The 17191-nt window shown below is 33.4% G+C and overlaps 1 protein-coding gene across 30 annotated transcripts in view; it reads left to right on the top strand.

Moving 5' to 3' along the window:
- ADGRL3 (adhesion G protein-coupled receptor L3) overlaps positions 1-17191 on the top strand; it is an 861253-nt gene that overhangs the window by 464931 nt on the left and 379131 nt on the right. For all 30 annotated transcript variants that reach the window (XM_057302095.2, XM_057302097.2, XM_034958747.4 and 27 more), the window contains one exon: positions 7519-7628. In XM_057302095.2, coding sequence (XP_057158078.2) covers positions 7519-7628 — 110 coding nt within the window. The remainder of the gene's footprint in view (positions 1-7518; positions 7629-17191) is intronic.

Below are 17191 nucleotides of genomic sequence, written 5' to 3'. Positions count from 1 at the left end.
TAAGTTCAGAATGAATGTCATATAAGCAAGTCTTAGGATGACAGGCAGTAGAAAATAAGGAAACTACTGTCTTGAGGAGGAAAATAGAGAATTGTTCAGTTGATTGACATTGAACAAAATACTACTGATATATGCATCTATTTATGTTTTCTTCTATTGCTGCATTCCATCCTGAGAACTAAAAACCCATAGTTACTGTGATCACCTAAACTATTTTGAGATTTTAAACATTAATATTATATGATGTGGCTTTTTAAATTACAAGATATCTGTAAAATATTTTTCTCTTGGAGAATAATTCCATCTTCCTATATGAATCATGCACTGATTTATCATCTGTTAGATGCTATGAACTTCTTGGGTATACTAAGTGGATATGTGTTTTTGCATAGCACATGCTTTTGTATAATATTATTTAATAAGTGCTAATATAAACTCATATGATTAATTTTGCTAACAAAAAGGCACAAGGCACTCTTTTTTAACATTATGCTATCCTGTCTTTAAAAAGTCAGTGCTTTTCAGTGGAGTTTTATACATGACTGAAACTTCATTTAAAAAGTTTCTTAGCATTCTGAGGAATCATTTGTTTGTGTACACTGACTTTAGAATGTGATAAACATTCATGATCGAAGGGTTTATTAACCTAGAACCCCTGTGAATTACATTCCCAGTATGTAAACACTACAATATTTCACTTAAATTATTTTAGGCTGGGTGCGGTGGCTCATGCCTGTAATCCCAGCACTTTGGGAGGCCGAGGCGGGTGGATCACGAGGTCAAGAGATCGAGACCATCCTGGCCAACATGGTGAAACCCCGTCTGTACTAAAAATACAAAAATAAGCCAAGTGTGGTGTCGCGCACCTTGAGTCCCAGCTATTCAGGAGGCTGAGGCAGGAGAATCTCTTGAATCCAGGAGTTGGAGTTTGCAGTGAGCTGAGATCACACCACTGCACTCCAACTTGGTGACAGAGCAAGACTTCTCTCAAAAAAATATATTTATATTATTTTAATGATACCATGTTAGATCTATAGTGCTGTGCAATCAACTAGTATCATCTTTATATGTCTATTATGTGAGAATTTTTAAAAATATAGTTATGTTTAAGGCTTATTTTTATATGCTTCACACACAAGTGTGTTATAATCGAACATGAGATAGTGGGCTGTTAATTTTTGTCTGTATAATAGAAGTGAAAGAAACACCATTTTGTTGCAGTCTTCTTACACCTTAGTTTAGCAAGGTCCAAATTCTTGTCCCATGACCAAGAAGAATAAGGCATGTAAACACCAGAGAGTGAGTAAGGCAGAGTGGGATTTATTAAGTGACAGAAAAGCTCTCAGCAGCAAGAGAGGACCCAAAGATGGTTGCAAAAAATGATGCTGAGCTCTAGGTCTTTTATGTGTCAGAAACAGAGTCTTCTGTGGGTTCTGCCTTAATGGGAGAGGTAAAGTTCTCCCCAGGGGTGTTGTGTTTGTGTATGCCTGGGGTTGGCCATAGTAACTCCATCTTGATTACCCATGAGTGCCTAAATGAAACCCACAGAAGGACAAAAGTCACAATGCTCATAGAATTATAAGGAGTTCAGGGTCATTGTAGGATGTCCTCGGTCCTTGTCTGTGCCTGCACAGGCAACTAGAAAGTCCTTTCTGAGCAAGCATTTTGGTATAACAGGAAGTTCTTAACCACATTCCCTCCTGCTAGCTACATAACAGGGGTGGTACAGGTGTGTTCTTGCAGGCATTGTCCCCCTTCTGAGACTCTTCCTCTCTATCTGCCTAAACAGCCCCTACCTGCCTCCTCTCTCAATTTTACTGAAATTAGCAGGAAAAAATAGGCTAATTATTTGAATAGTCAATATGCATGTAAATCCAGCAATATCATTTTTACTATATGGTGCTCTATGTTGTGGCAAATAGAGGAAAAGTTAACCCACAAATGACTTTTTCATTGTCACACTTACTTCACTTACACTGCAATGAACCATGTTGAAATGGACAAATTAACAGTAAATGATTATCTTTCCTAATACTAATCCTGTGATTTGGGAAGATGTGTATCTTCTATGACGGTCATCATATGACATTCTTGAATTAAATAATATTGCTTTAAAATTAGTGCTAATAGCTAATAGAACTCAACAATTAACTAACATTTATTAAACCTGATCAATAGGTGACAGTTACATGTAAATCGGAGGTTTATATGTGAGTTAAATTAAATTGCATATCTTTTTGATTGCAGAAAAGTCTATATATAAATAAATATGCATCATATTATTACTATGCTCTGAAATTTCTCTTTCCAATTTCTGTATGCCAATTCAAATTGTGAGGGCCTGGTTATATAACGCCTGATCTACATCATGACTGAATGAATTCTGGGGCACTCAGATATTTCACAGATGGTCTTTATTTCATCAGATCATCATAGTACTCTTGAGAACCGATCAGGTCAGGGTGAATTAAATCAGGGTCCCAGAGTGACCATGAAATGTATGACTCATTCTCCCACAAGACAGCAGTATCATGATTTTCAGGCCACTGTTCTGGACTCCACTGACTATTATTTGATTACTGAGAGTCTGAAAAGCCATTTAACATCTCTATTCCAATTCCATCTTCTGTAAAATTGAGGGTAGCATCATTCATCTCAGAAAGAAGTGACAAATAGGTTTAAAAGTATTTTCTCCCATTCTGTAGCTTGTGTCCTCACTTGGTTAATTGTTTTCTTTGCTGTACAGAAGCTTTGTAGTTAGATGCACTACAATTTGTTTATTTTTGCTTTTTGGCCTGTGCTTCTGGGGTCATATTCCCCCAAAATTGCCCAGATCAATTTTAAGAAGGTTTTTACCTATGTTTTCTTCTAATAGTTTTATAGTTTTAGGTTTTACATGTAAATCTTTAATCCATTTTGAGTTGGCTTTTTATATCATGTAAGATAGAGATCCCATTTGTTTCTTCTTCATGTAGATATCCAGTTTCCCCAGCCTCCTTTATTGAAGAGTCAGTCCTTTCCTCATTGTGTATTCTTGGCACATTTGTTGAAAATTAATTGACCATAAACATGTGGATTAATTTCCGGGCTATCTATTCTGTACCATTGGTCTACACGTTTATTTAGGGGTTGATATCCAGTGTATATCAGGAATTTAAACACCTCAATAGCAAGAAAACAAATAACCTAATTTAAAAGTGGACTCAGTCTATCAACAATGAAACATGATAAATATTTCTTGAAAGAAGACAAATGGCCAACAGATATATTAAAAAGTGCTCAACTTCACTAATCGTCAGGGAAATGTGAATCAAAACCACACAGTGAGATATCACTGCATACCTGTTAGAAGGGTTATGTTCAAAAAGACAAAAGATAAGTGTTGATGACAATGTAGAGGGAAGAGAATCCTTGTATACTATTGATGGAAATGTGAATTGGTATAGCCATTATGGAAAACAGTATGTAGGTACTTCAAAAAATTAAAAATAGAACTACCATATGTTCCAGTAGTCTTACTTCTGGGTATGGATATGTAAAAGAAATGAATCAGTATCTTAAAGAGATATCTGTAGTCTCATGTTCCTTGCAGTACTGTTCACAATAAATAAGATAAATATAATTGGCCTAACTGCCATCAGCAGATGAATAGATAAAAAGTAAATGTGGTATACATAAATATATAATGGAATATTATTCAGCCTTAAAAATGAAGGAAACTCTTGTCATTTGTGATAACATGTATGAACCTGGAGGACATTATGCTAGATGAAATAAGTGAGACATCAAAGACAAATACTATTTGATCCCTCTTATATGTGGAATCTAAGAAAGTCAAACTTCTAGAAGCAGAAAGTAGAATGGTAGTTTCCAGAAGCTATGGAGATAGGAGAAATGGGGAGATGTGGATCAAAGGGGGCAAAGTTTCAGTAATGCAGAATAAGTTAATTCTGGAAATCTAATGTACAGCTTGGTAACCACAGTTAACAATACTGTATTATATACTTTTACAACACAGTAAAAGATAACTGTAAGATGATGAATATGTTAATTAGCCTTATTGTGGTAATCATTTTACATTGTAAAGATATATCAAAACATTAGGTAAGAGGGATACCAAAAAGCATGTTTTTAATTTATGTTTACATTAAAAATAAACAATGAAACTAAAGCATTTGAGAACATTAGATTACTTTATCTCACTTTTTTCATCTATAGTATTTTAGAATGAATTTACTTCTAAAAATTTTGAAATAACTACAAAAGGAGTCTTTGTGGACTAAATTGTTTACAAATCTTTAATTATATCTTAATTTCATTTTAACTCACAGTAACTGAAGTCATTTAAAAAAAGAAAGCGAAGTAAAGGACAGAACCTTTAAACTCCTGTTTTCAAAATATAGCTAGTTTTTAAACAATCAATATTATAATGTATCCTATATAAAAATAGTATTCCAGAGATTGAATCTACCTTTTTCCATTTTATTTTTTAATAATCATAATTTATAATGAACTTTTGATATAAACATAGTAATAGAATCATAAATTATTTTGAAAGGTGAATGTTATAAATCACTGCTGTTTTATATAGAACAATGATGATAATGACTATAAATATATTATAGGCATAACATTTTTTGTTTTATATACCACTGAACAGACACTATCTCATTAATTAGAAGGCTTTCTTGACTCATCTTCGGTTAATATTAAATAATCTATTTGGAACTCACAATGGTAACTAATATTTACAACAGATCATTGCTTTTATAATTTTCTTACATATAGATAAATAATTAGTAATTTACAACTTCATAATATATAATATGTAAATTTGTCGATGCATTTTTAGATAGATAGATAGATAGATAGATAGATAGATAGATAGATGTGTATAGACTCCAGGTTATGTTTTCTAATCTAATCTATATAAACATAACCATTTGAAATCCCTATTGATTCAACACAACTTTCTGTGCAACATATTCTTCCATAATTGTAAATTTTAACTATTATGCTCTGGTCAGAAATGAGTAGTAAGCTGATCTGTTTATATCGTACATTGATTATTTAAATAAAGTATTTACAGTTGCCTGTTTATACCTGAAAATTACAAGAGTAGATATTGCTTCTAAATACATTTTTTAAAATTAGAGCTATGGTAATTAAAAAGGTTAATAATAGGGAATAAAATGACTATAGACCAAGATAGTAAGAAAAGGAGATATGTATAAATATTCACACATCAGAATTAATATTACACTTACAGAATATTTACATTATATTAAATTTTATAGTGCCACTTTTCCATTATGTCTACTTTGAATGTGTTCCTGATAATTGCTAATTTTTCTATAACAAATACAAAAATAACTTTATGAGTTCATATCCCTGCCTATTGTATTAAAAACTTGACATGGATTTATGAGGTTGTATATTCAAGGTGTAATGTGAAAATTATATTGTTTTAATTGCTAAAAACATGTCACTTGACTTGAAGAGCTTCTTCAAATAATTTCTTTGTAATACAAAAGATCTACTATTTTAAGAAGGTGTGAGTACACCAAAACATCAAGATAACATATTTGTGGTGCATGTGTGAGGACAGCCACATTTACCTTAATGTTATTATACATTTGTCTGATCATCAGCCTCTAACATAGAAAATCCTTACAACTTGTTAACCTTCAGGATTAGCTGTTATGCTAAATTGCCTGATGAGTATGGAGTATTAGCTTTTATTCACCTTTCACTGATAACACAGAATATATTTTTCAGCTTCAGACATTCATTAATGAATCAAATTTAGGGACTAAATAAAATCCTTATTAAGCCTGACAAATGGTAGCCTCAGGTAAACACAACGTATTTTTACACTAAATCAAAGTGAGTTCTGCTCTAGATGCTCTTTATGTTGCCACTATCCTTGCAAGTATTCTGAGGTCACATCAGAGAACAGAACATCTCCTTAAGGAATTAACAGAAGAAGCTAGCCCTGAGGTATTATATTTCTGAAATGAATAAACAAGAACATAAAACACAGGGGATAATTAGAGTATCTCATGTTATAGACTTAGTGCCAATATTATGGGTAGGAAAAACCATTAGCTTTTTATAGACAATATACTTAAGGATAAATTTTTGAATTTAGAACGTTTCTGAGTGAAATTCACAGTAATTAGTCCACTGTGAGTATGGGTATCTTTTTCAGAATTATAATTAATTTCAACATGTTTGTTTTTCCCCATGAATTAATCAATTCAGATTTGTTTAGCCTAATTGCCACAAAAGTGCCCAAGTTTGTATTCATGTTTTTTTTTCCTATGGCTTAGAAAGTTTTATTTATTTATTTATTTATTTATTTATTTATTTATTTATTTTTGTGGGAACATAGTCAATGTGTATATTTATGGGAACCTGAGATATTTTGAAAAAGGCACGCAATGTGTAATAATCACATCAGGGTAAATGGGATATTCATCACCTCAAGCATTTATCCTTTGTGCTACAAACAATTCATTTATACTCTTTTATTTTTAAATGTACAATTAAATTACGTTTGACTGTAGTCACCCAATTGTGCTATCAGATACTAGGGCTTATTCATTCTTTCTAACCATTCTTGTACCCAGGAACCATCTTCACTTCCTCCCCTCCCTACCCCTCACTCTGTTCCCAGCCTCTGGTAATCATCTTTCTACCCTACAGCTCCATGGGTTTAATGGCTCCCATAAATAAGAACATGCAAAGTTTGTCTTTCTGTGCCTGTCTTATTTCACTGAACATGATAACCTCCAGTTCCATCTTAATAGTGGTATGTCATTATTCTTTTTATAAATTTAAATTCATTATTTTATAAGATTTTGACCTTTGTGATAAGTAATCCACGAGGATTGTATCATTATTTGGCTGAACAATAGGAACGTGACAGTTAATTCCTAAAGTGGTTTTAATAAGTAGTAATATTATATTAATTTTTACAAAATAAATTCAAATATCAATTTTAACATTTAAATATTAACTTTTTACTAATTTGTTAGGCTCAGATAAAGCTTTTCAATACCACTTTTCATACCTTTAAAATGAATGTCATCATAGTCAGTGAATTTATTTTACAACTGCCTAATAAACTCTGTGGTTATATTTTCTAAAATACTTTTTTTTTTGTACTGGAGTGAGTCTTTCCTATCAAATAGTCTTTCCTACTTGTGTTCACATTGGCAATATCCTGTGGACCAGTTAGTGTTGCTTCAGCAATATTTAACTTCTAACTAGAAATTATGCTGTATTCAACCAAATATTAAATTAGCTAATATGAGCAAGCTGAATAGATTCATTTTAATGTGTAGTTTCTAAAAAGTGTACTACAGATATTTTCTTAATAGGCCTAAAGCCCCAAATTAAGCAAAACCTTATTCAAATATGTATAACAGGAACTAAAATAAAATTAGTGTTGATGTTGATAATAATTTAACTTTGCATAAGCTTACTACTTCTTTTCCTTTCTTTTGACTTCAGATGCAATAACAGAACCCAGTGTGCAGTGGTGGCAGGTCCTGATGTTTTTCCAGACCCGTGTCCAGGAACCTATAAATACCTTGAAGTGCAGTATGAATGTGTCCCTTACAGTATGTATATTCCTATACTTTTCTTGGCAAGAGAAAAGATATTAAACTGTGTTTTGCATGCATTGACAAATATTCTCTATGAAAACATAAATCATGTAAATTAAATGAAAAAATTGGCTAATATTAATTTTTGAGAATCATAGACCCTCCCTGCCATCAGAAGAATTAGATATTGCCTACCCTCTCCTACGGCATTTACTTGTGATTATTTCTGTATATGAATACCTGTTCTAACACACTTTTCTTAATTAATGCAAGAATATAAAACATTTAGAAAAAGGTTGGGGGAGTGTTATACCAATTCTCCAGGTCCAAGCAGATAAGAGGTGAAAATGAGCAATACAATTTTATATGTAATGTATAGCAGTTGATACATTTTGAATTTGATAGAAGAATTATATCTAAGCTTCATCTGCTGTCAACATTTTGAGAATTAGAAATATATTCATCCAGAAGGAGTAGACCAGAAAGAAAAAATAAAGATTAAAAGAACTTGAAGTACTCTTCAGACTATATGTTTTACAGCTTCAAGAAGTATGTCTTTGCAATGTTTTTATCAGATATGGTATATGCCAACAACATGTCTTTTCTTCAGGAATAATGAAGAATCAAAAAATCTAAAATGAAACATTTTCTGACTTTCCCACTCAAAATAAGAATACCATCTCAAAACAATTTTTATATCTAACTCGTTAATTATTTATGAGATTATTAGTGAAAATCACTCAGGAAATTATGTATTCTCATAATAGATATTCAGCTTATCCCAGAGACAGAAAACACCTGGGATCATAAACAAATCCTAGGTTTCAACTTCCTTTGATGTTTCATAAGAAGCAAAGTATCTGGGGATCAGCAAGTTTGCATTTGTAAAGATAGTTCTAGGCTTGCCTCATTCACGCTTATTAAAGAAGCAGGACATTACTCATGAGCTGGAAATATAAATACTTCAGTAATAGAAATTTGGCCAATAAGAGAAGAATTGAAATTTTAAAATAATAGTGAAAACAATTCGGAGAAAATTTCGTTCAGCTTCATTTATAGAATGAATGATTAGAGAAAGTTTATCTTGTGAAGTTTTATAAGCTGATCTTCATTGTTATGAAAAATCCTCAGAGTACAGGATTTATTGATATCTCATTTAGGTTATGCTTCTTATATTGTTATCTCTATAGGCCCTTCTATGAAAAGGTAAAGCCCCTACTGACGATTATTGTTCACTAGTGATATTTTAAGGAAATAAAATTTGTAAACCATCCTGGAATTGGGACAATTATACTTGGGTTGCATAATAAGACCTTTGTGAAATATAAAGACTCCTGTTCTATCAAGGAATTTTATTTAAAAATAAGTTACACACCTTGATTTTAAAGACAGTTTTAGGCAACTTACATTCATATTTTTATGTTCATATTTTGAAATATAAAAGCTGAAGTAAAATTTCAGATTGTAGATTTTATCTTTTTTTTTAATTAAAGAATTTCACAGCTGTCTCTTCAATTTCCTGTATTACTTTAAAATGTCTTTGAGGATAGCCACTTCAAAATCCTCTGCCAAACTCATTCTGAAATATCATCTACTTAAATCACTTTAATATAAATAAGAACTTGCTCATACACTTTTACATAAAAGGATTATAGTTTACCACAGATTTCCTTTCTCTCATAAATTTTTAGAGATTGGCAATTTGGTTCCTTAATGTCCTATATTTAGAGAGTTCTGATAATCCTGAAAGTTTACTGCCTGCCTTAGAAATATTATATCAAAATATTTATCTAATAATTTTATTAAATAAGAATTATACACTCAGGTATACTCACTTGCCAGTTTATACACTGGTTTAATTTATACGTTGTAGCCTGATCGTGTCTGTTTAAATTATCTGGAGTATGTTTCAGTTAAAAGTATAATGCAGAATTGGAATTCATTTAATAAACTTAACACGATTTGAAAAGAAAATAATCCAAAAGAAAGTATAAATCATAAAATAAACTATAGTGATCATTCAAAAGGTAGATTGGTTTAGGAGAAAGACAACCAGAGATCAGAGAGCATGGGTGCTTTTGTTAGTCTGTTTTGTGTTGCTATAAAGGAATACCTCAGACTGAGAGGTTTATTTGGCTCACGATTCTGCAGGCTGTACAAGCATAGCACCAGCATCTACTCGGCTTCTGGTGAGGCCTCAGGGAGATTTTACTCATGGTATAAGGTGAAGGGGGAGCAGGTACCTCATATGGCAATAAAGGGAGCTCCTAGACTCTATTTAATAACCAGTTCTCATGTGAATTCATTACCACGGGGAGGCCTTCAAGCCATTTATGAGGGATCTGCCCCCATGACACAAATATATCCTGCGTGGCCCATCTCCAACACTGGAGGTCACATTTCAACATGAGATTTGGAGGGGACACACATGCAAACTATATCATTGGATTTAGAATACAGTCTGATTACTTAACAAAAAGCTAGGTCCTTTTCCTGGATCTCACCTTGTAGACCTTCCCTGATCTATTAATAAATTCTGATTTATAACAACACTCAGCTATTTTTCTTTTCTTAAGCATAAAATTAATGACTCTTTAATGATGAAAAGATTTACTTATTTAAAATAGTTATAGTTTATTGACACTTAACCACATGCCATTTTCTACATGGATAGTGTTTACATGCATAGGCTATTTAATTTTTACAAGATCCTCCTTGTTATGTGTATCACCATTTTTCTGAAGAGGAAACTGAAGTTCAGTAGATAAAGTGAAATGTCCCATGTGAAATGTAGACTAGCTAGAGAATGGCAAAGATTAGATTTGGGTCTGTTTCTAATACCTGTTCTTAAGAACCTAGCTGTATTTCTCTCCATAATTGTTTTTCATTTATATTTTCATGAGCTATTTAATCTTATATAATAGTTTTAACTCATAATTTTCATCAGTACATTAATGGCATGTGGTGAAAGAAAGTGTTTCAAGGGCCCAAGTCGTTTTTCTTAGTCCTTTACCTGTTTATTTTAAAGATGTTTTTGTCCTTTTTCTTAAAGCAGCTGAATCATTGCAAACTTTTATTTTCCCAAACCTTTATGAAGTAACTAGTTTGTACCATGAAAATACTACTTGCACTTTAGAATGAGGCTCCTAAGTAAAATACTTTTTTAATTACCTGTATTAGAGAAAATCCTTGTGCTTAATTATATTTTATGATTCTTGATAAAAGATCACTATTTCATTAATGTGAGGGAAATTTCAGACTTAGGATTTAATATTAATATTGGAATTAAACAACTGAACGAACAGTGTTAGGTTCTGTTTGTTATACAATTTAGTAATATCCATTTCCATTTCAAATTTATGACCACAAACTTTAGTGCTTGTAGTAATATATGTACTATTTATGAATGTTTCATTCTTAATATTGATGTGTAGAAGAAACTTTTTTTTTAATTTATACATACTCGTGTGTGTGTGTATGTGTGTGTGTTTCCATGGCAATATTCATTTTTAAGGTGAGACTTTTTCATGGACAAAATGTAGAAAAACAAAATTTATAGGAAAACATAATAATGAAGCATATTAAAGGTAATATAGACAGAGTCAATAAAGTTCATTGTATCACATAAGTGAAGTAAAGTATCTGAGAAAAGCTTGCAATAATTCTTGCACGGAATTTTAGGAGTCACTAAATAGGTACATTGAACAATGACAACTTTAGAGGAATCTTAGCTTGAATGAGTCAAATGGTACGACTTTTAAAGATGTCAATGAGAAAGAAAATAAGAAGAGTTAGTTTTTAAACTGTTTACTCAGACCACCTTCTTTGAGTGTTTTGTACTTATTTTTCCGAGTCACTGAAGTTATATTTAATCTTTTCTAAGTCCTACCTTCTTACTTCTGTTCTGTTTTTTCTTGTTTGGGTTCACAGGCACACTTTTCCTGACAAAATTTGGAACAGATGAATCAATACTTTTCTCTGTTTCTAGCACACCTCAGTTCCAGTATGACTTTTGTAGCCTTTGCATTTTCTTAGGAGGTTTGATGTTCTTCCTTAGTGGATATTTTCTCCCTAGGAGATGACCCAAATATTCAAGAGGTTAAACCTCACATTTACCAAAGCCACGTTTTTGTTCTTCCATCTTTCTTCTTCTTCTCACCCTACCTCCTTCCCTTCTGACCTGATTTGAGATTGAAATTGTGTCATCTAGAGCTGCCTTCATTCAGCAGGGTTACAGGGATGACTTGCATTAGAGAGAAGGCGATAAAACAACTAACCACCTACTCAGAGTATTTCTGAGCAAAGAATCTTTACTTTGTATCCTGCTGACAAATTGTCTTTCTTCCGAGGCATACAATTTCACGCACATTACACTCAAAAGGTGTTTGTCTTCTCTCACAATCCAGCTTTTCTCTTCAATTCTTTGTTTCTTTTTTTTCAGAACAATAAAGCATATATTACTTATTCTAGCAATCTTCTCTCATGGTGAATTTTCTAAGAAAATTGCGGGGGGAAGTACGCAATTTGGAAAGTGACTAGAAATGAATGTTTGATTAAAACAACCTTGTTATAGCACTTAAGACTTTCTCACTAGTCACATTAGCCATTTGAATAGTTGTGTGCATGATTGTCCTTATGAACAGGCAAGAAAAATGAGCATTATTGGAAGATTGGTATTTATAAATAATTATGTAACTGTTTCATCATTTTTACTAAAAGAAAAATGTATTACACGTTTAGCATTTAAAACAATCTAAATATTTAATTATAAATGATTAAATACATTTTTGCAACTAATGTCCAAATGAGTGCATATTTAAATGTGTACACATTTGGTTACTATTATGTAAATAAATAATTACATATTTTTAACTCATCGTGCTGAAATTAACTGATATTTTTAATTTTAGAAAGATCACAAAAATGTCCAAGGTATATTTTAATTTCTTTCCAGTGCCTTTTTCTGCTTCATATATACAGTAGACATTCAATAAATATGTATTGAAGGACTGGAATAAGAAAGAAAATTTAGTCAAATGGCTTCTCCAAAAGTACTGCATTCATTGCTAGAATGATAAACACAAAAACTCTTGTCTGCAAATAAGACCTTATTAATTCAAAAGAAAGATCTATTTTTAAAAATATGCGTTATATAAATTTCAGTTTCTCCAAATTACTTGGTGATTGCAATTCTCAAGAATGATACCAGCAACCACCTTTTTTCATATTATTATTATTATGTATGCCTTTGTATAATATAGCAAGTATTGTCCCTTGTTTAAATGTTCCTCTCTCTGTATCAGCTATATAAATTTTTTAGAATTATATTTATAACAAGAGCAACAAAATGTTTTTTTCTTCTCTCCCATTCTTTCTCTCCCTTACCACAGTTTCTTTCCCTCCAAATAATTTATCTCTCCTTCACAGAATCTTTTATATAACAGATGATTCATAAGGGTCTGGGAAATGAACCAATGGTTAATTAATAATTAAACCCCGCTTATATGCCAAAAATATTGCATATTCATATATGTTGCTATCATCATTCTGTTTAGAAAATAGGAAGCATAGCTGGAGTTCCTTTCTTTCTTTAAAAAAAAAATTTTTTTTTTTTTTTGTAGACCTAGGGTCTCACTATGTTTCCCAGGCTGGTCTCAAAGCAATCTTTCTGTCTTAAGCAATCTTCCCGCCTAGGCCTCCCAAAGTGCTGGGATTACAGGCATGAGCCACTGTGCCCAGCAAGTATACTTTCTTACAGGTTCTAGTCATAAACTCCCTCCTACCTTTGTTGAACTGCTTCACATGTGCATGGAAGTTATTCTCAACTAGATTATATTACTTGCTTGTGAGACCTCCTTCTTTTATCTTCCTTTCATTCACCATCTATTGAGTACCTACTGCATACCAGGCACTATAATAAAATATTAGGGGTCAAAAACCAAGATAAAGATTCTGTCGTCCTTCAAGGAGTTCAGTCAAGTGGGGCTTAGAGTCCCTAAATTTACAATGTTAGATTAAGCATTTCACATTAGAAATATACAGAGAAGGCACACTGATCCAAAGTGGCTGATATTTGACTAGGGTGGTGGTGGGGATAGAGGTCTTCATGGATGCTCTTCTAGAGAAAGTGACCCTTCAAGAGCTGTATTTTTTTTTTTTTTTTTTTTTTTTGAGACAGGGTCTTGCTCTGTCACCCAGGCTGAAGTGCTGTGGCACATTCATTGCTCACTGCAGCCTGGACCTCCCTGGCTTAAGCAATCCTCCAACCTCAGCCTCCAGAGTAGCTAGGACTGTAGGCACATGCCACCACACCCAACTAATTTTTGTATTTTTTGTAGAAACGGCATTTTGCTTGTTGTTGTGGTCTTTCTGCTCTTTAGCTCAGCTAGGTTCAAGTTCTTGTCTCACAACCAGGAAGCATTAGCCACACGGACACTGGAGAGTGAATAGAGTAAAATTTTTTAAGCAAAAGGAAAGCTCTCAGCAATGAGGGGATACAGGGATGGTTCCCATACCTGAAGATGAGAAAGTGCCCCGTGTGTCTGGGTCTGGGGTCTCTTATGAACCCACAATGGGGAGTGCATGCTGATTGGTTTGTGAGTGTACAAAAAAGGTTAAAGTGAAGACACCACTCAAAGGTGGGCATGACAGTGTAGAAAAACAATTAGAAAAGGGTAGCTATATGTAAAATAGGTGAAGGGTGGGGATCAATCAGAGGAAAGCACACCAAACAGGAAGTTCTCAATCCAGTCCAAGGATTTAACTTGCAGCTTGGCTTTCAGGCTTTAAACTGTCTTTGGCTTGGAGGTGGGGTTTCACTGGGGACCCACCCCTATCTGCCTAGGCATTTGGCTGCCTCCTGCTGCTCTCATTTTGACCAGGCTGGTCTTGAACTCCTAGGCTCTAAGGATTCTCTCACCTTTGCCTCACAAAGTGCTGGGACTACAGGAGTAAGCCACCGTGCCCTGCTAGAGCTGAGTCTTAAAATATGAATAGACTTTCCTGAGAGAAGAAGGGCAATCATTTTTAGCAGAGAGGACAAGCTAGGTAATAAATCGCATGGAGAATGTGAAACCAAAACCATGTGGTATTTGCATGAAATATAAAATGCAAGAGGTACAGAAAATAAACCTACAGATGGGCAAGGCAGAAATCTTGGACTTCCCTGTATGCTATGATTTCTCTGGAATCTAGTACCAATTACAATGTACAACATGGAGAAGGTAGTGAGCCATTTCTGAATGTCATTAATTGATATATTATTAAGAAATGTTTGTTTGAAAATCTGTGAAAACCAACTTTGGCTAGTTTAAATTAAATAAAGCAGAGGTTTTTTTTTGGCCAAATACAAAGTATTAGTTCCAGAAACAAAGGAGAAAAAGGGTGAAAGGCCAGGCCTCTGAAAAAGAGTCAGTGATCTAGAGATCAAGAACTCCTAGACAGTGTCATCAGGACTCTGTGTTCCTGCTAATCTAATTCCTGTAATGATCTAGGCTGGGACATCAAGACTTCATGAAATCCAGTAGTGGAGTATTGTTACCAAGGAAGAAGAATGGGCTGGCAAAGAGCTTATGCGTGACCAGGAAGGATCAGATCCCCGTAAAGACTTTAGAGCAAAGACTGCAGGGTAGTGGTTGTGGGCCAGATTCAGCCTGCCGAGGGGTTCCCTAGGCCTCCGAAAAACCTAAAAGTCAGATTTAACATAAAGTCTGGAGCAACACAGACCTTGCGTTCCTTTGGGCAACAACAGGCTAGCACTGATTTGGTTCTGCCCACTTTGAGTGGATTCTGTGCTTTTCTGTTTGTTGTATTTGTCAGTAATTCATTGTATTGTATTCTAAAGGTTCACCTGAATAATTTTAAATATTTCCTGGCTTCTGAAAGGTATTTAAATTTGCAACTGTTGCTCTAGAGTTTCATTCTAGTAGATGTAAAAGCACTCTTAATTGTTAGCACTTTTTTTTTTGAAACAGGATCTTGCTCTTTCACCCATGCTGGAGTACAGTGGCACAATCACAGCTCCCTGCAACCTCCACTTCTTGGGCTCAAGTAATTCTCCCCCTCAGCCTCCCTCCCAAGTAGCTGGGACTACAGGCGTGCACCATCACACCTGGCTAATTTTTTTAATTTTCAGTAGAGACAGGGGTCTCACTATGTTGCCCAGGTTGGTCTCAAACTCCTGGGCTCAAGAGATCCACCCACCTCGGCCTCCCAAAGTTTTGGGATTACAGGCATGAGCCAACTGCACCTGGCCCATTTTTTTCTTTTAATTCTCAAAAGCTAGTAATAAGTTCTTACAGCAGCAATAATTCTATCAAACAAGTTTATTGCTGCCTACTATGGTCCAATAACTGTGCTAAATGCCAGTGAAGACGTTAGTCCCATGGGTAAGGCAAATAATGAACACATGAACCAATACATGTAAATATCAAAGTTAATGTTAAAAAAAATCAAAACTTCATGATAAAAGAGAAGAAAATCAATATGATTCTATGATAAAGAACAATGAAGGGGCTGGCTTACAGAGGGTGTGATGAAATATCTGAAGAGGATATTTGAGACCGGAAGAATGAGAACGAGATGGGCCAAGAGTCTGGGGAAGAACTTTCAAGGCAGAGAGGACAGCTCCAAGGATCTTGAGGTAGGGAAGAGGTTGGCCCGTTCTCATAAGTGGTAGAAAGACAGTGTGGCCAAAGTCCAGTTAGATGAGGTAGACAGACTTGGAGAGCTACTAACCAGCAATTAGCACTGTCACCACTACTGATAATGAAAATCAGTTTTTTTCAAGTTTCTAGGATCTGTTGAGAATCAAAATATGTTCGCAGAAGAAAATTGAATAAACTGACCTTCTCTAATATATATTTTAGAAAATATTACATTATACTACAGTAATATGAAGGTAAACATACATCAAATAAACCAAATATCAGATGGTATAAACATCTAGGTAAGATTCCTATAGACTTAGATTAATAATATGTAAATGTACACTTAGATACTAATTAGTAAGGAATCAAGATGAATTGAGAGCATTAAAAAATTAGTTGGATTGACAGAGTTAGGAAAATATTTGGTTTAGGAAGTAAAACTTTATTATAGACATAAAAGATTGAAGGGGTTAGCTCAACCATGCTCATTTAGCTTTATTCAAAATAGTAAAATATAGAACTTATGCACTTAAATTTAATTCAAAGAAATTTGTATAAGTTATTGAAATTGAACCATATAAAATTGTAGAATTAAAATATCTTGTTTTAAAAATATACCACATACAAGAAGAATAGTAAAAGACATACAAAGGTAGGGTTTTCATCCCAAAGTATTTGTTGCTGAAAAGATCTTATGTTTTGTGTGAGATCTATGAAGTAAATTTCCAGATAAAACTGTTCTAAATAAATGTAAAATTGATTAAAATGCTACAAATTAGCATTGTTGATTTTCTTCTACTCCAATCATGAATCTTATGAAACTAAAAAATTTAAATAATTGGTTTAGAAAGCACTTCATCATTCAAATACTTATTTATTAAAAAGATTTGTTTTAAATTGACACATAATTGTGCACATTTATGGGATACA

Source organism: Pan paniscus, chromosome 3 (assembly GCF_029289425.2).
Source record: "Pan paniscus chromosome 3, NHGRI_mPanPan1-v2.0_pri, whole genome shotgun sequence".
NCBI classification, from domain to species: domain Eukaryota; kingdom Metazoa; phylum Chordata; class Mammalia; order Primates; family Hominidae; genus Pan; species Pan paniscus.
This window is presented reverse-complemented; position numbering and strand designations above follow the sequence as displayed.